The sequence below is a fragment of the Sinocyclocheilus anshuiensis genome, unplaced genomic scaffold (genome assembly GCF_001515605.1).
Source record: "Sinocyclocheilus anshuiensis isolate Anshui unplaced genomic scaffold, SAMN03320099.WGS_v1.1 scaffold108, whole genome shotgun sequence".
NCBI classification, from domain to species: Eukaryota; Metazoa; Chordata; class Actinopteri; order Cypriniformes; family Cyprinidae; genus Sinocyclocheilus; species Sinocyclocheilus anshuiensis.
Genome location: NW_015554071.1, coordinates 759,989 through 783,654, shown reverse-complemented (window position 1 = coordinate 783,654; position 23,666 = coordinate 759,989). Strand labels below are relative to the sequence as shown.

Sequence of the window (23,666 nt, the reverse complement as noted above, 5' to 3'; positions counted from 1 at the left end):
CAGTCACTCCATATGTTTTATTTGATAGACTGTTTGTAAACCTTGAAACGCTCTTATCTCTTACATCAACGAGGGTCAGAATATTTTTCTTCAGTTCAACTTAAATCATAAATTGTTTCCGTTCCCAATAAAGTTACCAGCCAACTTATTTATTCACCTAAGCCAATTTTTTATTTGCATTTGGCACTTGGAGAGTGTTTATTTTGGACCCTACTAATATAGATATAATACACATAAAATGAAATCAACACTTATTTTAAGCAATATTTACCAAATAATTTACCAAAAATATTTTTTAGTTGTTAAAAAGGCTGTCAATAGATTTTGGAAAAGATTCAAAGAGCACTGCTAATCAGCCAAACCGACGCTGATAATGAAACCATCAATTTGTCCAGTTCAATAATTATGGGTACTATGGTATGTATCAACATACCATGCTGTTACTTTTCTGAACTATGATATCGGCACAGTACTTTTTTTGTGAAGGAAAAAGCCCCTGTCATAACTCAACCCACACTGCAACACTCAGTCTCTGCCTTTTCATTCCTATTTTTTTTTTTGTCCTTTTTTTTTCCTCCTCAGGAACACAGCAGAGATTAAAAATGTTCTGCTGGCTTTTCTTTCCCCTGTGAGCTCTCCGTCTCGCCAGCCGATTGAAAATGACGCAGACGGATAATGATGCAGGCGAGAGACGGAAGTTTTTGCACAGGGAGGGGGAGACACATCCTCCCACGCTTTTTATTTCCATATTTTATTGTGTCATAAATGAAATAAAAGAGAAAATGTTGCTGTTTACCTCCAACATGCTCCGCTAGCATCAAGTGTTATGATTCCCCTCTGTGCCAGTCCCCCCCAGTGGCCCCCACCCTGCATGAGAGTGTGTGAGACGGTGTCTAGCGCTGGCTGCAAAGCACTTGTCTGAGGGGAAAATTTGATGGGGGTGGGGGTGTTTTTGGGACTTTTTGAGAGAGACAGAAAGATGGCGTAAGGGGGGGTGTTGCCTCGTTCTCTGTGTCTTGATAAATCAATCTTGAGGGTGGCAGACGAGGCAAGCACCACAGAGACATTCTCAGCCCTGAACCCCTGTGCACACACACATCCAGACAATAATGAGACCCCGGCACAATACGAAGATACACATATTCGAATGCAAATACAGACAGTACACACACAGACACAACAGTTCTGGGCCTGTCAGTCTTTTTCATGCTTTAGGTTTCACACATGAAACATCCTCTGATGAGTATCAGCCATAAAAATGGCAAGCACTTGGTAAAATCTGAAGCTGCGTTCTGATTGGCTGGCTTTGCTTCCCCATTTCCTGGGGTCAGAGGGCACAGGTTTTTACTTGGAAACAAATGTGTTTACAAGATACTGTGCTGCTACAATGAGCGTTTTTGGACCAGTGAGATTTCACTGAAACAGATTATTGTGCCGATGTTAGTAAAATCTATATATTTAATATATGTATTAAATAATGTTATTAGTCTTTCCCTCCCTGTGACATAGCATCTTAGACAAAAACTACAAGAGCTTATTTTGATATAAATGCCAGATACAGTTTTTTTGTGTAACCAAAATACCAATAATAACCAAGAAACAATGACAACAAAACATTATGCATAATGCGGGACAAATCTGAAGTACACCGGGACTCTTATTTTGAAATGTTTATTCTTTACTGTTGCTGACTGCTCATTCAAATAGAGGAGGGAGATACAATATGCACTCTTACAACCATCTACAATGTATTTCGGTTTAAAGATTATAAAGTAACAATTCATGACCAGCAGTCTATTGGCATAAATACGCTGTTTTCATTGATTGTGAACCGCTCTGAAACCGTGAGCCTGTAAAATGTGCAACAGTGCCGCGTTTTTACTTTGAAAAGTGCATGTTTTCTTAATTAAGTCATAGACTTTTGAAGTTTAATCACATTAGGCTGTATCGTAATTCCTGTTTGTCTATCCCCAAATTTAAGACCTCTTAGAATGATTGTTATACCATTTAAGACATATTCAAGAGTTTTTATGACCTTAAATTTCATAAAACTGTTTTTTTTTTTCTTTTTAAGGACCTGCAGGAGCTTTTTTATTCACACACGTGCTGCTAAATATGTTTTACAGTTCGCATGCATCTATTTTTAATTGCAAATGTGAGTGAAACACTCACCCCAGCGAGCCCTGGATTTATATTTATTGCTTGCCGCTTTGTTACATCATGCGTGTTTGGGCAATTCTCGGCCAGAAAAAGCTGCAAAGTGGACCCGACTTTATGGTGATAGTCAAAAGTCTGGAAGAGACGTTTGCCTGAGGCCAGGCCTGCTATAGCCAGTGCCACCCTCCTGAGCGCTCAGCCTGCTTCAATTGTGTGTGTGTCTGTCTGGCAGGGGAGGTTTAATTGAGCTGTGACTCATCTAATGGAGAAGGCAAAAGGCTTGTGTCACACTGGGTGCATGGCATGATTGTAATGAATCAGTGGTCGCTGAGGACAACAGGTGTGTACTGAGTGTCTGTCCAGTTCAGGATGGCCAAGTGGTAAAAAAAGATAAATATTAAAAATTATAGTCTGAGAGTAGGTGGATGCTTTATAAATAGGTCCTGCTGGTTATCTGCAGGTTTGTGTTTGTATCAGTGTGTGTATGAGCACTGTTTAGGTGGCAGAATATGCCTGAGAGGATGAAATCTGAGGTTGGCACATCCGGCTGATTCACAGCTCCTTATAATAAAGAACAACAGAATGAAGGGGAAGTGAGAAGGAAATCCTTCATGGGAGAGCAGATAGGGAGACGATGATGGGTTTTGGGACCTTACGTAAGGTAAAAGATTCATCAAATATTCTTGCTGGGTTATTACGTGGGCACTCCTACGCCAAAAACAGGAACTATGCCAAATATTGGCTGAACAGCATGAGTGCTTATAACAGTCTCTATTCTTTTTTATGCTGATGGCAGTTACTTAAAGGCTGTTAAATTGGGTGTGAATTGGGGTGGTTTGACCCACCTACTTAAAGCCTATATGTGAGGTGTATGAAAGCAAAAAATTTTTTTTTTCTTTATATTACAAAAAGAATGTTTTAGGAGTGTTCCAAATGTCCACATTTTTCTATAACCAAAAAAAGTTAGGTTACAAGTTATTTAGAGGGTGAATTTTCACCTGGTGCCAAATAAGCTAGATGGAAGGTCATCCTCAGTAAAAATCGTTGCTTGGTGCCCTCAGGGAGACGAAATGATGCCCCCTTTGTAGTTGGAAACTATTGGTCTTTAATTTTTTTGGATTATGATTATATAAAAAGTTACATGAAAAGTGTTTTATATAAAAAAAGAAAAGGTCCTCAAGATTGATGTTTGGTGTGGGTGCAGAAGGCAATTTGGGTTGCATGAGACGTGTAATACCTCAATAAATTGTGTCCTGAAATCTAGCTTTTAAAAAGTTGACTTTTCTGAAATTCATTGTATAATTCACACACTGGCTGTTGAGTATGTGTGGTTACATAAGACAGCTGGTTACATAAAGTGCTGGGACTGTGAGTGAGGAGGTTATCCTAAGTGTTGCCAGAGACAAATTTAAGATTAAGATTAGGGTCAGGAATTAGGGTTAGGGATTCTCAGTCGACTTGGGTCATAGGGGGACATAGTGAAACTGAAAGATCATTTGTAGGCAAATAAGTCTCTGTAAATTCCGGCAAGTTCATTCCTGCCTAGTGACAGTGAAAGGCCATAGCAACAGCACACAGGCAATGCAGTGGTGGGAACTCCTCTGATTACACTCTCTTCAGACACAAGAAAGAACAGAGTTTAATCTTGTAAACACAGTTAGGCTCCTCACTCTCAATTTATGTTCTTCATCAGCTCCCAGCTGAGGTGTGAGCAGTATGCTGCTAGTGAAGTGCTCGTATGTCTATGTAATAACATAAAATTGCAGTGAAGTGGGGTTTAGGTGAGCGTCTATGAGAACTTGTGTTTTATAGGTTGTGGTGTGCATGTGCAGGCAGCAATGGTTGTAAAATTGGTCCATCTTCCATGACATGGCAGACTCGCACAGTACGTTTAGCCAATACCAAACAAGAACAATAAATATGTACTATGGGAGTCTGTCATGTCATGGAAGATGGACCAACTTTACAACAATTGTTGTATCTTCAGCTTTGGGGTACCACAGGGTTCGATACTTGGCCCCATACTTTTCTCATTTGCACTCAGAGCTGTAATGCATTCATTGCTCGTCATACAGTATGCTGCTTATTCTCAGCACGTCTCATTTCCTCCTATCTGTCTCTACACCTTATAGTGGATCTTGGCATGCCTTTCTGACATATCAAACTGGTTGCCGACTCATTTACCTTGAACGTAACTCTTCTTTTGAGCCAAGAACCTCCCTCAACTCAATAGAAGGTCAATTACAGTCTTCTTTCCCAGTTTCCTGAAAACAGTAGGACCCACCCTAGACTTTGCTGACCACACTACAACTGGCCATTCTCAATGCTTTATGGTCTGCAATTTTGCCTTTCTTGGCCACTGCTCTATTAAGCTCCTCATCAAGGCAGTAGTTATTTCATGGCTCGGCTAATACAACTCACTTCTTGCTGGCCTACTTGCGTCTTCCTAAAGCCCCCCTGAGTGCATCCAGAATACCGGCACTTGACCTGTATTTAACCTCCATAAATTCTCTTATGTCAAGCCTTTGCTCAGGTCTGTACTTTGGCTCTCAGTTACTGCAGGAATTACATTCAAGTGTCTGACCTGCAATGCTAATGTCTAATTGACTAATTTGTCATTTAGTTTTATCCAAGGTGATTTAAAATACACCTGTAGCATCCTGGGAAGGGACTGCATAAGGGTGGTAATTCTTGAATCAACTCTTTAACCTACAATATTTTTGTTACCAGCCAAGATCTTTAAATATTAAGCTACATTATCCCAGTGGTGCCAATAGCCTGGTCCCCTACTACCGTCAAACATCCATCATCCATCTCTCCCCCTAAAGGGTTCCTGCTTGTTCAGGTCTAGAATACATCATTCCTCAAAGTGCAAGTTTTATTTGTCACATGCTCAGTCGAAATAGCCCTGAAATGTTTTCACACGGGTCTCCACACCGTGGCTGTAAGTGGAACGACGATAGTCTGTGGGTGGAGGTTTCACCTCCACTGTATATGTGTTTGTGTGTGTGCGCTTGTGTGTTGCCCCTCAGCCAAACTGCCTTTATCAGGCACGGTGGGAAGTTGTTAGATCGTTAATCAATGTCAGAAGAGCAACATGCCCTATGGCGTTTCTCGTCTCAAAGGAAAGCGTTGCCATGTGGCTGTCATAATGGGAATGTATGGGCAGCCATTGACGGGAGAATGCAAGGATTAGTCAGTGTATTATGTCAAAGCTGAGCCTCAAGATTCCTGTCTCACAGAACCTTTTGTTTATCATTCAGTCATGACTAAAATGCATTTATATATCTCTTGGATAGCCTCCGCTTCAGATGTGCTTTCTTGGCCTAGTTTCGAGGAACAAGACGTGGCCTGTAGAACAGATCGGTGGTCAGATGTACTGATATGAATGATTTGTGTGCTGCAAAGTGAAATACCTCGTTTTTCTGTACAAGGATTTCCGGATGGTGTCAGCTTCTCAAAAAAGTTTTAGAAAGTACCAGAGTCACTTGAAACAGTAAGTAGCAGAAATGATGCAGATCAGTCCTTCGCATTACGCTATATCCACTGCAGTTGTTGCTCTGAGGCCCTATCTTCCATTTTCAGTTCATCACAGCACGCCGCGGCACACTGGCTGATCTCCAGAGAGATATCCGTCGCATAGAATGCTGACACAAGGAGGAATTGTCCTCAAGAAGAAGGAGAGGAGCGAGGGAGCGTCTTGGCTTGTGCATGCTGGCTGATATCGGAGCTGTCAGTCAAACAATGAACAAACTCTGTCCTAGGGACAAAAAGAAAACTTCACTCACACTCCTTCTTCCACAACCTTATCGATCTCCAACTCCACTGTTGTTCAAATTAGACAGTTAAACACACTGTCTGTGCCAATCTGCGTACACAAATTAGTAGTCGGTCTCCTGTTCAGAGATGTAAAAACCTAAATATTTTTTAAAACCAGTCAGTTTTCTCAACCCTGAGCTTTGTATCATTTTGCAGCCTTAGGGTCACGTTCACCAGACAGCAAGCAGACATCTTTCTTAATGAGCGTTCACATAGTTCTTCAGTTTGACAACATTTGGACTGAGTGTAGCAGAATGGAACAGAATGCAGAGGTCTTGAGATGCATTTGTAAAAGTTGGACTATTGGAAGACGGTGTTAAACTTTGACAGCACTTATTTGGTCAGTCAGGTCACAGAGCCTTTTTTATGGCCTGGTTTCAGCCTTTTCACATTGCTTTTATTATTGCCACAGCCCTCTGCATTCAGATAGATGTCTTTGTCCATTGCTTTGCTTCTTGTGCTGTTTTTGTGCATCCATAAGGGTTGCACTTTTAAGACAATATGTCAGGTTAAAAATAGTCCAACTTTTAAATACTTCCACTTCCATTCTATTGTGCTTCATCTAAGCTGTTTCTGAATGTCAGAATGCACCTTATGAAACATGTACAGTCGGGGTGGAGTGAACCTTAAACCAACTAGTCGTTAAAGGGGACAGAACACAAAATTTAGCTCAATCTCATGTTAACCTTGAGTACCTATAGAGTAGTATTGCATCCTTCATATCTCCAAAGAGTCTTTAGTTTTATCATATTTATAAAAGAAAGGTACAGCTTTACGATTCTCTCCGAAAGCAGCCGCGCTCCTGGAGGTGTGCCGTGGGCGGAGCTAAAGAGTCAAGAGCACTTGCGCGCCGATTGCCAACAAAACACAGAAATTTAATGCCGTTTCACTTATTGCCTGCAGTTCCGAATCATGACCGGGTCCTTTTATTGCTGGGACCGCTCCATCTTTCAGTTTCAAATGATGTGCAAATCCAGCATCAAACTGGGCCTAGTTTATAAAACATTCATCACCGAAATGATGGGAACAAACAAACACACTTTCCGAAACTTGTACGAACCCAGGAGTGTATTTGGCACAGAAATACTCTTGTCATGTGTCCAAATTGTTTTTTGAAATTTTGGTCATGTTTAGCATGGGAATTCAACTTTTTAAAATTTTGTAAATAACTCAGAAAGCATGAAATAGCATTAGACCCTCCCTTTTAAGACATTCAATTTTGAAAATATCCCTAGACTTTAGGGTCAATGTAACGTCCATGGAGACCTCTATCATAGATGTCTATAGAGTCTCTAGTTCCTAATGGCTTGACTGTCACATGGTGCGTTGATGGATTAGAGCCAGCAAACCCAGACTGCCCTTTTTGCTACACATTTGTACTTTTTGCTAACAATGTTTCGTTTGCCTTTTCTTGTTGAGCGGGCTTCTCTTCTCCCCGTTGTATTGATGATTTTACTTTCAGAGGTGTGCACGCCACCCCCAGTTATATTTATCTCCAGACTTCAAAGTGCCACCCTGCTGTGTTTTTGCATCTGAACAAATAAAGAAGGTTGTTTCTCCAGTGCAGCCTTCCATATGGCTCTCTTCTGAAATTAACCAGCCAAGGGGAACGGGAATCACTTGTTCAAATATAATCGTGTTAACCAGTTTTCTCCTTTTCTCTTTTCTCCACAGTTTCTCCTAAGATGAAACTCCAGCACTCCTAAAGAAGGATGACACCCCTGGCACATTGGCTATGACGGTGCCTATGGGCATCTGTGTCACTCACATGCCAAGCCTGAAAAGTGGAAAGAAAGACAGTTCGAACACTTCCAAGCTCTAGAGTGAAACTTTGCATAGTTGGCAATGGCTGCATATCCATGGCTTGGAGGATAGGATCCCTTGTTTAGCAAGCATTTTTACCACAGTGAGTTTTTTTTAACTGGTCATTTAGCAAATCCAACACTTCCTTGCCCAGAGGGTTTATAGAGTAACTGTCACACACAAGCTGAACCGGAGGATCCAAAATGGAGGTCACACAGCAACGCTCTTTCTACCGGACTGGTTAAAGCTGCAGTCAAAAGCATTACTGCAAGGGCAGTATGCAGGCAGCTGACTACCCAGCCACAAATAATAACACAGGTAAGAATCACCTTACCCCTTGATAGGTGCCCTAAGTAAATTAAGTTTCTCATTAAGTCTCCTAAGTTTCTCATTCACGGTTTACACATAATTTAATTAATTATACTTTCAGCTACATGTTAAAATTGATGTACAATTGAAAATGAAGACTCCACATCAACTATCATTTTCATTCTATATCAGACGGGTTCTCATAGTTTCTGGAATTATCACATGACCAGTCATTTACTGTACTTTTTTCTTTTTTATATCCACAAAAATAATAATTTGGATAATAATAGCTCTATTCTTCTTGATCTTGTTACATTGTTATTACATTATTATTAATAACTAGGTGGGAAAATATATTCACTGTACTAATACTACTTATTATCATTATTATTATTATTATCATTATTACTATTATTAATAAATATGATGATAATAATTATAATAATATAGAATATTATTATATATTGTCACCTAATGCTGCTTCTTCATCTTCATATTTTTCTTCTTATTATTATCTAAACATTAGCAGTACTACTATGATATTTTGGCTCTCAGAAGTCTGCCATTCATGTGTAAAAATTTGGTCAGTCGAGTTCACCCTTAGCCAGGAGTTTGACTGGCAATCTGACCAATCATAACACAAAACTTTTGCCATTTTGTCCGACAAACAAACCAGACAGGAGAGTAGATTAATGTTGGTTGACTTGGACTTAAAAAATTGTGTTTTGATGTGTTTCCGCGGTTGAAACAAGATACCTTCTGATGTTCATTCATGTTTATTTCATGCTATAACTAGTAAAGAGGAAGAGATGATGGGTTCATGTGCCACTTGAACTGAGGCACTACAGCGATCTGTCACGACACATTAGATATAAGAGCCGTAAAACTGTTTTTATTGTTTGAATTTCTTAAAAATGACAAAATTTCAAAGCTGAGACTTTGTTTATAGCAAAAGTAACCTGCTCTCTCTTGTCTGTTGGCACGTTGTTAGTGTCCTCTTTGCTCCGCAATGTATTTTTGAGAGTATCGTGGCTTGTTGGACATAGCAACAGTAACTAAGGGGGTCCAGGTCCTTATGATGGGTCAATTGAGTCACACCTTCCATAAATAATTTGAAGATCATTGTCTAATCACTACCTTGTTACTCAAAACATTTAAAGGGGTCATATGATGCGATTTCAAGTTTTCCTTTCTCTTTGGAGTGCTACAAGCTCTTGGTTCATAAAGAAGATCTGTAAAGTTGCAAAGACTACGCCTACCTAAAACGGCTCGTTCTAACACGCCCCCACATATCTACATCACGATGTGGGAAGATTTGCATAACGCTGCCCAAATGTTCACGCAAAGAAAGAAGGCGTAACTTTTATTCTCGCTGTAGTATTGTTGCTGCCGCCGCCATGTCATGAAGATGCTGTGTGTTTCGTTGTGAAAGCGAAACTACTTTGTTTGGTCTTCCAAAAGAGGACGATATCTGCTTCGTCGTGCCTGGAGCTGATCCGTGCTGGTCGCCGAGGAAATACACCAACTTCACGCTGTGGATCACCGGATCGGCTTTCACCATGGACGAAGCGGAGTCCAGCCCGGGGTCGTCACATTTGGTTGCCGCAAGCCCGCCGGCCACTCCTTCGTCGAATCCGCCGCCTCTGCTCACTCTAGCCCTCTGGCCGTTCCTCACTGTAGCCCGCCGGCCTCCGCTCACTCAGGATGCCACTGGATGCAACAAATGCCTCGTTTATAATGGGTTTGAATGTTTTTGTCTCGTTGCTCCGGCCGGGTCACATGTGGTTGCCGCAAGCCCGCCGGACGCTCCTTCGTCGAATCCGCCGCCTCTGCTCACTCTAGCCCTCTGGCCGTTCCTCACTGTAGCCCGCCGGCCTCCGCTCACTCAGGATGCCACTGGATGCAACAAATGCCTCGTTTATAATGGGTTTGAATGTTTTTGTCTCGTTGCTCCGGCCGGGACAAGGCATCACAATATGGCAAGGGGCGTAACATTTCCATCACACGCTTGAGGTATCCGGCCAATCACAACACACTGGATAGCTGGCCAATCAGAGCACACCTCGCTTTTCAGACTGATGAGCTTTGTAAAAATCGACGCATTTCAGAAAGGCGGGGCATAGAGGAGAAACAATAATGTACAGTATGTGGAAAATAATGTGTTTTTTGAACCTTAAACCGCATAAACACATTTCATTACACCAAATACACAAAATAATGTTCTTTTTAGCAACATCATATGACCCCTTTAAGACTTTTTTTATGTTGCATAAAAGAAATAGCTTTTCTGTAAAACTCAGTTGCTACTGATTGCTTTTCAGGTGCAGATTTACTTAGGGAAGGGTTTGCCTCGTTTATTCATTAATTAGGTTAGGGAAAGAAGTGAGGCTGGAGTGCCACTGGTACCCCTTTAAAAAAAGGCACATGACGCCCCATGGGTGTTAGTATAAAGTCAAATCAATTACTTATTAACAAAAAGTTGCTTAGTTCACCTTTGTTTTTGAGAATGCGTGACTTTTTAGAGTCCCTATCATGTTGGTAGGGTAACTTTGTTTCAAAAAAATAAAAAAAGAGACTCTTTTCAGAAAGTGAAACTTCTGCCTTTGTTCGGGGCTGGCCAAGTGCTGACACTGAAAATACTCCAGTATCCAGCTTTTATTATCAGATGTGGAATTTGAACTTGGACTGGAATTTGGACCCATACATCCAAAAATTCCTGAGAGACCTGAGGCAGAGGATATTGTTTTAACAACTGGATGGCCCCCAAGCTGAGCCGGGGTCACAATGTTCTGCTATTTTATTCATCATGGAGAGAAATGAAAAACCAGAACATTCTGTTCAAAAGCATGTGATGGGCTCTCCAGCTGAGGGGAAAGAGCGCCGGCCCATGGTCCCAGGCAATCTGTCAGTCAAAGAAATCACAACAGAATGAAATGCTTCAACTAGCAAAACCAAATAAACGTTTTGAATGTTGGTTTGAAATTTAGCACAAAGAAAGTCCGTGCAAAAATACAATATTAAAAAAATATATTTTCTAATTTTCTCACATTCATGTCGCTCCAAACCTTCATTACTTTTGTGGATCACAAAAGAAAATGTCAAAACGGTTCTTCAAAATGCACCATAAAGGTAGTGACTTGTGTAGTGATCTTTACGTTTAATCCGAACATGGCACTTTAAGACCCTTCGCTTACAGTGTTGGGGAGTAACGCATTACAAAAGTAATAATATTACAGTAGTATATTACTTTTTGCTGTAATGCAGTAATATAACGCAATACTAATAAAATTTGGGTAATATTATTACTCATTACAATCTCAGTAATGCAAGTTACAACAACATATTTTAACTCTAAATTAAGTGGTGAATTTACCAACACCGCAAAACAGCACCAGAGAAAAAATTCTGCGGGTAAAATAGTTTGTCTATCTCCTGTTGCTGGAATTAGATGGTTGAGATGACTGCAGAGATGGATTCTACATTTATGAGATGGACACACTCCTGTTATTTTCAGTTCATCGGAGAAAAGGATAAGAATGCATAGTAATATGTGCGACACCAAACTCTCAACATGGAGAAATAGCACGAGTAAAACCTGGAAACACCTGGACTGGTGCCACTAACACTAAGCTATCGGAGAGAGCTGCGGGGTCGGAGAAGTGAAAAAAGGCGGCGGACAAGCGCAGACAAGCAACAAAAATGAAGTTTAACTAAAAATAACAAAATCTGTTTTTATTAAATCATAGTCTATATATAAAATGAATGAATATGCAAAATATTTGACTTAAATAGCTTAATTAACAGATTAACAAAACGAAAGGACAAGACAGAGATATGCTGCTGAGTTTGGTTCATATGCTGTTTGTGTGGCACGGCACTCTACGAAAGTCCACAGTAAGGAAACCGAAATGACAGAAATAACAGCTGATAATGCATTGCACATTGCAGTTTCGAATGATCTGTATAACCAAAAATGACGGAGTATTTTTTTGTTGTTTGTTTCCGCTGTTTGATCGCGCCGGCGCCTCACGCACGCACATAGGCCTACAGCATTGCACACGTTGCAGCCTGTTCATTATCAGAATAAAATAGTCAACCAAACGTATAGATACACTGGTTAATTTAAATAGTGCATACTGCGTACAATCCGTGCCGTTCAGCCTGTGGCTTGTTTAGCAACTTATATTTTTCATTCTTGTTTTCTTCTGAAACCGTTCAAAATAGCCTATAGGCTAGGTATTGTGTTTATTGTTTGTACATTGTAACATTTTGCTTTATTTACTGGTGTTATTTATTCTTATTATGAATGTAATAATGCGGTTTGTGCTTATCTGTGTTTAACCTAAACTACAACGTAACTGTGACGAGAGGGGCGGGGCCGAGAGCCATGGGAACTCGGTATCTAAATATGATTTTATAATTTTATGCTATATAGACCTACCATTACCCTGCACTGGATGTAGAATGAGCAGCGATAAACTACATTTTGGCATTTTATAATACTAATGTGGATATTTTGGTGAAAGTAACTCAAAAGTAGTGTAACGCATTACAATTCAGAGACAGTAATATTGTAATGTAACTAATTACTTTCAAAAGACAGTAACTAGTAATATATAATGTATTACATTTTGGAAGTAACTTGCCCAACACTGTTCGCTTATAGCAAAGCTTTAGTTTATGCCTTAACATGCCAAATTTTAACAAATGAAGAGTTCATTTGCAAAAACCGATAAACGGCACTTTAAAAAAAATGAGCTGATTGCCGTGCATTATTCTCCACATAGCGCGATCTGAACCCTAAACACGTTTTGTCAAAAAAGCTGGTTTTGTCCACTTTCAAGGCATCGCGAGTTTTACTGCAGAAGCCGACAAGCACCCTTGTTGTTTGTGAACAGAAGCCGATAAGTCCATTTTAGCGAATCAGCGCGCTGTATTCAGGTCAAGTGACAAGGCTACTTTCACTTTGAAAAGACGCGCTAGCTGAGAGGAGTTTCGTCAAAGCTGACTAAAAGTGATCGAGGATGGATAATTTCGACGAACTTGATGAACCTGTGATATCTTCTTCAGGGCGAAAAAGGAAAATAAAATCTGAAACGTTTTCACGGAACCTTGCAAAAGCAGCACGTTACAATGGTGAGAGAAAAGCTCCGTGTATTGCGTGTAATCACATCCATACAGTTTATGATCACAACAACAACAACATTTGTCAGGCATCTACATTGTCATCTGAGGAGATTACAAAGATTAAATGTGTTTTTTTAAGCTCTAAAACATGAAATGTGGAGTTATCTGCATTTGCCAAAAAACGACTGTTGGAGTTATCGCCTTTTGCTATAAAACAAACTTTTAATATGTAAAAAAAACATACTTTCAATGAACTTTAATTTAGTAAATTACCTGTATTTGTTTAAGTTATTATTACTTAATCAAAACAACCCATCTGCAGTTTGATTGATATTTTGGTTTATCGGTTATCGGGTTTTGCAAATTAACTCTTCAAATATAATTGTGAAAATTCAGAAGATTTTGAATAGATGGTTACTTTTATGGCAGTTTTGTAGATTTTTTTCTCAATCGATCAATTAAATTTTGTTGCATGGAAAAGAGCAGCTTGAACATTACTCAAAATATCTTCTTTTGTGTTCCATGCAAGAAGGAAAGTCAGGTTTGAATGACATGAGGGTGAGTAAATAATGACAGTACTCATTTTCTGTGAACAGTTGAACTTAAGTTGAACTAAAATACAAAATGACTTTGGTGTATTGCTTTAAAACGTTTCAGAGAGACAATCTTAAAGCCTAGTCAATGTAATTAGACAAATACTATAAATAACAATCCAAATATCATGTCATTTGTTAGATATATGTTTGTAGCATGATCAGTGAAGTCGCTTTTCATTTAATATCAATTTAAGCTCCCAATCAAAGAGATGTATGCTGCCACTGTTTTTGTGTTGATATGATTTGATTTAATTTGCTCATGATTTTGCCTAGCAACAGAGAGTGAAGCTACTCAGTTTTGATGCATGTGCTTGCTCACAGACTTCACACACACACACACACACACACACACACTCACACACACACACAGACACACACACACACACACACACACACACATACATACATACATACTGTAGTCTTCGTGGAGCAGGAATTGTGTTGGTGTTTCATGGCAGAGGCGTTTTGAGTGTGGACAGCTTCCAAATCGATTCCCGTCATTTTGTGAGCCCACAGCACACAGGTTTGCGTAGGGGAGGTTCGGATAGGTTGGGGGAGTTTAAAGTGGGCTGAATGCTGGGGAATATGGCAGTACTAAACAAGCGGGATGGGGGAGAGCAAAAACAATCGATACCCGCAAGGTTAAACTGGTTAGCTGTGCTTGTTTTAGGTTTTGAGCCGTGGCGGTGGACCGACCTGTTTAAAAGCTCCAGTCTAATATGTTTCTTTTAAATCTGGCACTTTAATTTACAGGCGTTTCAGAATTAGCTTAATAGTTTTCAACTTTAAAAAAAGACCATCACACCAGCTATATGTAGTACAGCGTCTAACCCTTGTTGGTTTTCCCTTTTTTATCTAGAAATGTTAATAAAATGAGAACATATTGCGACGGCTGCTCCGTCTCGCACTTTTTGACTCGGTTCTACTATGCATGCACACTTAATTATCCGAGCTCAGCCGGCGGAGGTCATTCGCTTCTCACCACGACATGCACCACTCCCCCTCAGTGTGCTGGGAAATTTGGTGCAGAAAATTTCGCAGGCTTCCTCGCTCTTATTTTCTTTTCTTAATAAAGGTGCCAAGACCTGGAGGCGGCGACAGACAGACTGAGGGAGAAAGACAGGGAGGGGAGTGTTGAAAGTGACAAAAGATATAGTGTGATGTGTGGGAGACGAGGTCCAAATAAGATTAAAGGTATTAAGAACAAAACTCATTTTCCAGCCTTGGAGGAGAAATCCAGCGGAGAAGTACACAAGACTTGTGTAATACCACAAGACGTGTTATCCCAAACCAAACGGAAAAGTATCAATCCATTTTAAGAAGCGAAATACACACTGATCCTGGCTAATAAATTGATATGCAGTTTTTGAAGGTGGTGTGCGTGCTTTCTTGCGACTTTCTCCTGTGCCAGCTTAACATGCACAGGCAACTATCGGTAAGCCATTCGTAGGTTGATTTGCACACACTGCGGCTCTGTGGCGCAATCAAAACATTGCTCTGTGTGTTTAAGGATCTTACCTAGCTTTACGTAGCAACTTTGTCTCAACCAATGATGGGATTTGAGGGCGGGACTAGCTGTTTGTCCAGCCTTTTGCAGAAACCTGTTTGTAAACAGTCATTATTTTCCATTTGGTGATGCTAACAGTGACGAGACATACTTAAACGTAATTAAAATGGACGTTATTAATAAATATGTAAATAATAGTCATTAAAGCTAACACTTTAGCTTAGCGACTGATTCTCACTATTAACTAGTTGATTATTAGCATGCATATCAGTAGCATATTGGCTGTTTATTAGTACTAATTAAGCACATATTAATGCCTTATTCTGCATGACCATATTTTAAATCCTTTAATCCTGCCCCATACCTAAACTTAACAACTATACTAACTATTAATAAGCAGCAAATAAGGAGTTTATTGAGGTAGAAGTTGTAGTTAACAGTTAGCAGTGGTGGACGAAGTACACAAATCAAGTACTTGAGTAAAAGTACAGATCCGTATAATAAAATATTACTCCAGTAAAAGTAAAAGTACTCAGTTTTAAATTTTACTTGAGTGAAAGTACAAAAGTACTTGATTTTTTATGTACTTAAGTAAAAAGTACTGATAGATGAATGTTTATTTTGCAGTTTTATATAGGCTACTTTTATCATTTAATTTTATATTAGCATATATTTTTTTATAATCCTACTGCTCAAAATACCTGAGATTTTCCCAAAATAACCAATAAGGAAATAATTATTATAATAAGGAAAATATAATTAGATTTTCATAATGATTTTTTTCTTCTCAAACCTTGTGTGTGGTGTAAAAACACCCCTGGCCAAATGCCCCCAGAGGGCATCACTTCCCACTTTGATAATTACTGTAGTTACCATGTTCTGAACATCACATCCTTTCTTTTCCCTCAGATGTAATCTATCTAGGTGGTTGAATAAAAATATTTGGACTTTATTTAAAACAAATTACCTCAATTTAGCACCAGCAAGCTTGTTAGACAGTTAACATCAGCTAACATTGAGTTATTTTCAGCATGGTTATGAATAAACATTCATATTTGTTGATCCAGATACATAGTAACTTAGGCTACGTGTGCTGACAAACAATATAAAAACAGACGTCACATAGGGCTAAATGCATAGCATTTTAGTAAAACTGCTAACGTTACAGCAGCGGGGAAGATGAACGTGCATGAGTTATTTTATTTAATCTGTGTTATTTTAATGTTTTTTGACCTAAAACATAGAGACTCTTATGTTGATGTGTCTGCATTCAAGCATGTCAGTGGGCTTAAACAGATCACCATTTACAGCAGATTTAGTTCACAAACAACTGACAGCTTTGACCTAAATTTGATTTTCAGTTACAATAATTAATACTACAATTCGACATTAGTAACTTACTTTTAGCAGCATCAGTCGCGTGCGCGCTCACAAGATCTCCCGGTTCTTACTTGTGAATTCAGTTCACTGGAGACTATTGAAAAGAATCAGTTCGTTCTTGAATCAGACACCGCTTCTGCGTCTCGGAGCACGTGATATATTATAAGGAGTAACGATATGTTTTATGAAATGTAGTGAAGTAAAAAGTACGATCTTATGCTTTGGAATGTAGTGAAGTAAAAGTAAAAGTTACTCAAAATAAAACTACTACAGTAAAGTACAGATACTTGAAAAATTTACTTAAGTACAGTAACAAAGTAAATCTACTCCGTTCCTGTCCACCACTGGTTAACAGTCAGTTAATTGTTCCCCAAACTGAATTGTGACCTCATTAAAAAAGATTATACTGCGGGGCCATTGAATGCTTGAGTCTGATTGGCTGACGAACGTTCTAAGGTGTGCAATTATTTTCAGGGAAACGACCGGCGAACGTAGTTCCAGGCAGCTCTTGACCGCATTACATGACCATATCACTTCGCCAAATGACTTGAGTTATTTCAAAGGTCCTTACAGCCTAAAACAGCAAAAGAACCAAAACCCACAATGACACTGGCCAAACAAATAAATATAGTAAACGACAGATTATTTCCATGTTTTTGCCACAAAATTACGTTTTATTATGTACGGAAAGCACATACTCTATCTTTCCCGCTCTAGCTCTCCCTCACAGACGCACATACATACAGTTTACACGCTAACATACACGCTAATGTTGTTAGCGCTACTCTGGCGATTTTATCAGTAACATAGTTATACAACTTAAAAACTACATGACTTCTCACAAGCGAGGTAACAACGGTGCTGTTCGTGAAGAAAATGAACTTAAAGTTTCACTGCTACTATAGACATTGCTGCCGAACACTTTTGAGAGATGCACAGACTCACAGAGGTAATCTCTCTCTCTCTCTCTCTGATAATTTAGTTATTTACTGCATTAGTCTGCTATCAACGGCTTAAGCCTCTGTTACTAGGTCTAAAATGACATTTTGGAATTAGCAACGTTGGATGAGATGTGAAAGAAATTAATTCTACTCACAATAGGGTTTTAAGTAGAAAAACCAGACAAATGTCTTGAAATATATCATCTGATCAATGTCTCAAGATGTGGTAACCGTAGTATAAGCGGAATAATTTAATTCTTAGAAAATAATGCACACCCGAGGTGTAATGCATCACCACCTCGGGTGTGCATTATTTTGTAAGAATTCAATGGCCCAAAGTCATTTATTCCTTACATAATTAATTTTAATAATGCACATTTATCTTCATCGAAATGTAACCGCTTGCTCTGGAATGACTTCACTTTTCTGTTGATATTAAAGTTGCAATGTTATCAGAGAGAATCACCATCAGAGAGATATTTTGACATTTCAGAGGAAGATCCATGACATTTACATTTTGATTAAACATTTACATTTTGAAAAAAGTTCATGCATGAATTGTTCCCAATAAGATCAATAAGATGCATTTAGAAAATTGATATGGAGAATTTCTATTTCATGCTGACTTTAATCAGTCCTTTCGGGCTATTGGTTAAAAGGTTAACTAATAGTCATTCAGCTATTTAGGGTGTGTTTATACTTGTAGTTTGGTTCTTGGTTCTTTTGGTCTGGACCAAAAGAAGAAACTACATTTGGTACCTGTTCGCTTAAGTGTTGACATTCTCATTTTTAACACCAAACCTAAAGATACAAAACAAAAGGCACAAGGATATGGTCACAACCTGACTGGACAGCTTTTATGATGCATGTTTCATGAACTTACTGAACATCCAAAACAATGCTGTGTGCTGGGCTAAATGTACTCGTTTTATATGTGTACATATGGAGGTATTTTTACTAGCTGATAACTCACGAAGAGCTTATCAAATGTATAAAGAAGTCAAAACAGCATCAGGAATTCTTCCATTGTACATATAGATCTGCTGTAAGGAGACGGCGATTCTGACTTCCATACTGAACTGTAATTAGGCAACATAGTTCCTACATAGAAGAACCAGGTATGCTTGAGGATTCTGTCCTTTTTAGTGTGACATCACATCATGTTTTTGGTTTGTTTAAATGTCTTTGGGCTATGTTGCATTCATCTTTTAGCCAAACCACACCAGAGTTCATTTGGAAGCGTATTCTGAAAAGGGGGATCTTGGTCTGCTTGTTTAGTTTGCACCAAGGTAGCACCAGAGTTTGTTTAAATCAAACCAAACCAAACCTGCAAAGTGTGAACACACCCTTAGTCATTGATTAAAGGGTTAGTTCACCCAAAAATGAAAATTAGCCCATGTTTTACTCCCTCAAGGCATCCTAGGTGTATATGACCTTCTTCGATTGGATTCGTCTTGAGGGAGTAAAACATTTTTTTCATTTTTGGGTGAACTAACCCTTTAAGGCTACTACTCAATGCAGCCTTTCGTAAATCGTTATAGTTAATTTAATGCCACTTAACATTAATGCAGTAAAGTTTACAACAGCAATAGCAAATTATCTGAAGCATTATCATTTTGGAGATGCTCTTGAAGGTGAACTTCACCTTCAGGCTCTGCATCCAAGTCAAAAAGTCTCAAAAGTGGGCGTTGGTGGTGCTTCAGGATAGGAGCAGCCCATTATTTTATGGAACGCCCACTTTTCATGATACAATCAAGTCCTGCCATTCATTGACTTTTCTGGTAACACTTTAGATTAGGGAACACATATTCACTATTAACCATGAGTTTTTTCCTCACTATCAATAAGCAACAAATTAGGAATTTATTAAGTAAGGCAGATGCAGGAGTGATGTTTAGGTATTGGAGATCTAGAATATAATTTTGCAGAATGAAACCGATTGCACAATTAATATGTGCTTTATAGGTACTAATAAACAGATAATGTGCTGGTAATATGCATGCTAATGAGCAACTAGTTAATAGTGAATAGTGTTCCTTAATCTTAATTCCTTATACCATTTTTCTTGTTGAAAATCCTGTTTGACTTTATGGTCACATTATGGAAATAAATTGGGTTAAGAATGCTGTTTCAATATGTCAAGTGGAAAATTAAGACAAAAAAGACCACAGTCATGAACAGCTGATACACTTGGCCTGAACTTGCCCGCGGACTCCAAATCCCAGGTGCGGGTTAAATTTAGGCACTGAGGCTTCTCTCAGACCCATCCATCCCATGATCTCCACCGGCCGACCGGCTGCACACAGATGGCCCTGTCTGACTGCTTCAGGGGAGCGCATGCAGGGCAGGTGACTCAACAGCCGGACCAGGGAGAAGAACCCAGACACGCAGGGTGGTTCGAGGTCTTATCAGGGTTGGATGAGTCATGAGAATGGCAGGTGATTGTGCGATGAGCGGCCGATGACACGGAGAGTGGTCAGAGAGCATCAGCAGACGTGAGAGAGTGCAGGACAATAACACTGCTGCATCAGACACACTGACAAATGACCTAAACGACAGTCTGAAGGCCTGTTTACACCAAGAATAATAACTATAGATATAGATATAGTTTTAAAACTCCTTGTAAACTTAATAGAATAGCATAGTCAAAACCATACACTCTAAAAAATGCTGGGTTAAATACAACCCAGTGCTGGGTAAAATAGGGACAAACCCAGCAATTGGGTTGTTTTGACCCAGCGGTTGGGTTTGTCCCTATTTTACCCAGCACTGGGTTGTATTTAACCCAGCATTTTTTAGAGTGTAGCTATAACTGTAACAACACAGAGGAACGTTATCGTAGGAATTACTTTCAGAACGATTTTTTTTTCCAGCTGATGAATGATAAAAGAATTGACAGCCAATCAGAATCCACCCAGCTTTAAAAAGCTCAAGCATTTAAAATGGCACACAACAAAACTGATCAAATGAAACGTTTAAGTAAATGATTCAGTGATTAATTCTTTTTTTTGTTGTTGTTCCTTGAATTAATTGAACGATTCAATGATTTACTCATAGACCATCCTTGTTTGTTCCTTGAATGATTGATTGGTTTTTCAATCAAATCGCTTAAGTGAGCTATTCAATTATTCACTCACGAAGACACAGTTGTCTTGTTTCTTGAATAAATCGGTTGAGTGAATGATTAAGTGACTCACTCATAAAGGCACTCCCTTTTGACCACTTTTCACATTGATGTAACTTACAGAAAAAAGTAATTGAAGGAATCTGTGCATCCGTATATATATATATATATATATATATATATATATGTAAATCTATATTTTATCCAGATTTATCCATATACATACAGTACATTCACGTAAAGCGATATATGCTATAACAAAACTCAACTGCCTGATTTTTTTTTATTCTGTTGAAAAATGTAACTATATATTATTGCCCAGCTATTTAAATAATGTTGTATATATAATTATGTCCAAGGTCATATGCATAAACTGAAAGAAGTTATACTTCAAAACAATTTTCACTCAGAAATTGATAGTAAATTTTACAAATAAATACAAAGAAACGTCAAATAACGTTGAATTAAACATGAAATTTTGAAGTTGAAAGACTGAAATATTTTCTTATAAAATGTAATTTTTTTGCTTACAAAATCATTTTTACTATGTACATGCAGTACATTTGTGAAGGGTTATCTATATCTGAACTGCTTGATTGCTTGTATCATCGCAAAATATAAACTATATTATTCCCCAATATCAATCAAAATGCAGCAATAAGGCATGAAGATACCGAGATACCGTAAACATTAACATAATGATTTTCTGTAAAGCTGCTTTGAAACAATGTGTATTGTGAAAAGCACTATACAAATAAATTGACTTGATGTTTTTAGCCTGGTAGGTGAAGAAATGGGGAAATAATCTGATATATTTACATTGAAACATCTGAGTGGCAGCATAAAGTCTGCCCACTTAGACAGAAAGAGACTGTCTGACCAAAATGTAAAGCAACCAACCACAAGTTGTTTTTATTTTCATTTTTGGTGCGGATAAATCTGAAATGGCACAATATTGGACTGGAAAGAAAAAAAAATGGTGAGGCCAACTTCTTTCACACAATTAAAATATCTAGAGATTATTCAGAAATTCTGTGAGAATGCAGTTCTGTTCGTGTATATTTAGTGTGCTTCACAATATCAATCAAAATGCAGCAATAAGGCATGAAGATACCGAGATACCGTAAACATTAACATAATGATTTTCTGTAAAGCTGCTTTGAAACAATGTGTATTGTGAAAAGCACTATACAAATAAATTGACTTGATGTTTTTAGCCTGGTAGGTGAAGAAATGGGGAAATAATCTGATATATTTACATTGAAACATCTGAGTGGCAGCATAAAGTCTGCCCACTTAGACAGAAAGAGACTGTCTGACCAAAATGTAAAGCAACCAACCACAAGTTGTTTTTATTTTCATTTTTGGTGCGGATAAATCTGAAATGGCACAATATTGGACTGGAAAGAAAAAACAATGGTGAGGCCAACTTCTTTCACACAATTAAAATATCTAGAGATTATTCAGAAATTCTGTGAGAATGCAGTTCTGTTCATGTATATTTAGTGTGCTTCAAGTGCCTCAAAAAATCTCTTTCAAAGATTTGAAAGTCATGAACCCAAGCACCCTAGCATCACGGTGAGTTTTCTGAACACAGTTTGTTCAGAAATTGTAAAAATCAGCAATGTCTTCATGGCTCAGATTTTGCTCTTCTATATCATCCTGAAATTGAGTGGCACACCTAGCTGTCTGCTCGGGACAGATAGATAGTTGTCTGTCCTCAAGCAGATGCACAAGTGTGTTTGAGTTTGTTTGGGCGTTGTGTAGAGACTGACGTCTCAAACATGGTGTCTCATTTCCCCTGCTGGTGATCAAATCTGCGATTAACGCCACAGATGAGACAGCGGCCGGAGAACTGCCTGATACAAGCTCGCAGAAATCCTGTGCACTGTAATGGCTCTGAAGTCAATGTTTTATGGTAGATGTTATGCCATCGGGTGCGGCGTCAGGTCACGCATCGTGAGTCTGGGTAGATTAGAGACTCGTAAAACTCCATCACAACATCCCTGACCTCTTTTATTCACAGCAGCCTGCCGAACAACTGCCTCGTATGTTCCCTTCCTCGGGATCTTTTAAGTGCACCTGACTAGCAAAGCTCTTTTGTTATTAAATCGAAGGGAGAAATTAAGAAGGCTTTCACGATGAAAGGACATTTTTGTCTTTTTATTTAATCTTACATTTGATCTTTTCAGTGCTGTTGATGTATTCCTTAAAGATACAGTTCACAAAAAATGTAAACTGTCATCTTTTACTCACCCTCATGTTGTTCCAAAATCATGTGATTTCACAAAAGGAGATGTTTTGCAGAATATTTGAGCTGCTCTTTTCCATACAACATTGACGCACATTCTTAGGCTTTCAAAAAGAATATAAAAAAAAACCATAAAAGTACCATGATTTACAGCTAATAATGACTTAAACTTGAGCCTGTTCCATTGTTATTATTAACTAAAGCTAAAACTATTAAAGGGGTCATATGTTACAAGCTCTTGGTGCATAAAGAAGACCTGTAAAGTTGCAAAGACTAAAGTCTCAAATCCAAAGAGATATTCTTTATAAAATTAAGAGTCAACCACGCCTACCTAAAACGGCTCGTTCTAACGCCCCCACATACCTACGTAGGTATGTGGGGGCGTGTTAGAACGAGCCGTTTTAGGTAGGCGTGGTTGACGTGGGAAAATGTGGGAAAATTTGCATAATGCCGCCCAAATGTTCACGCAAAGAAAGAAGGCGAATCTTTTATTCTCGCTGTAGTATTGTTGTTGCTGCCGCCGCCATGTCATGAAGACGCTGTGTGATTCGTTGTGAAAGGAAACTACTTTGTTTGGTCTTCCAAAAGAGGACGATATCCGCTTCGTCATGCCTGGAGCTGATCCGTGCTGGTCGCTGAGGAAATACATAAA

General features: G+C 38.8%; 1 protein-coding gene across 2 annotated transcripts in view; it reads left to right on the top strand.

Moving 5' to 3' along the window:
- The window catches only part of LOC107668709 (low-density lipoprotein receptor class A domain-containing protein 4-like), a 100,739-nt gene that overhangs the window by 25,132 nt on the left and 51,941 nt on the right, over nucleotides 1-23,666 (top strand). Inside the window, exons 2-3 of one of the 2 annotated variants that reach the window (XM_016460677.1) lie at nucleotides 7,651-7,882; nucleotides 7,964-8,097. In XM_016460677.1, the coding sequence (XP_016316163.1) occupies nucleotides 8,058-8,097 (40 nt within the window). In that variant the 5' untranslated portion in view covers nucleotides 7,651-7,882; nucleotides 7,964-8,057. Of the gene's footprint in view, nucleotides 1-7,650; nucleotides 8,098-23,666 lie in introns of both variants that reach the window. The other variant, XM_016460676.1, reaches the window with a different exon arrangement.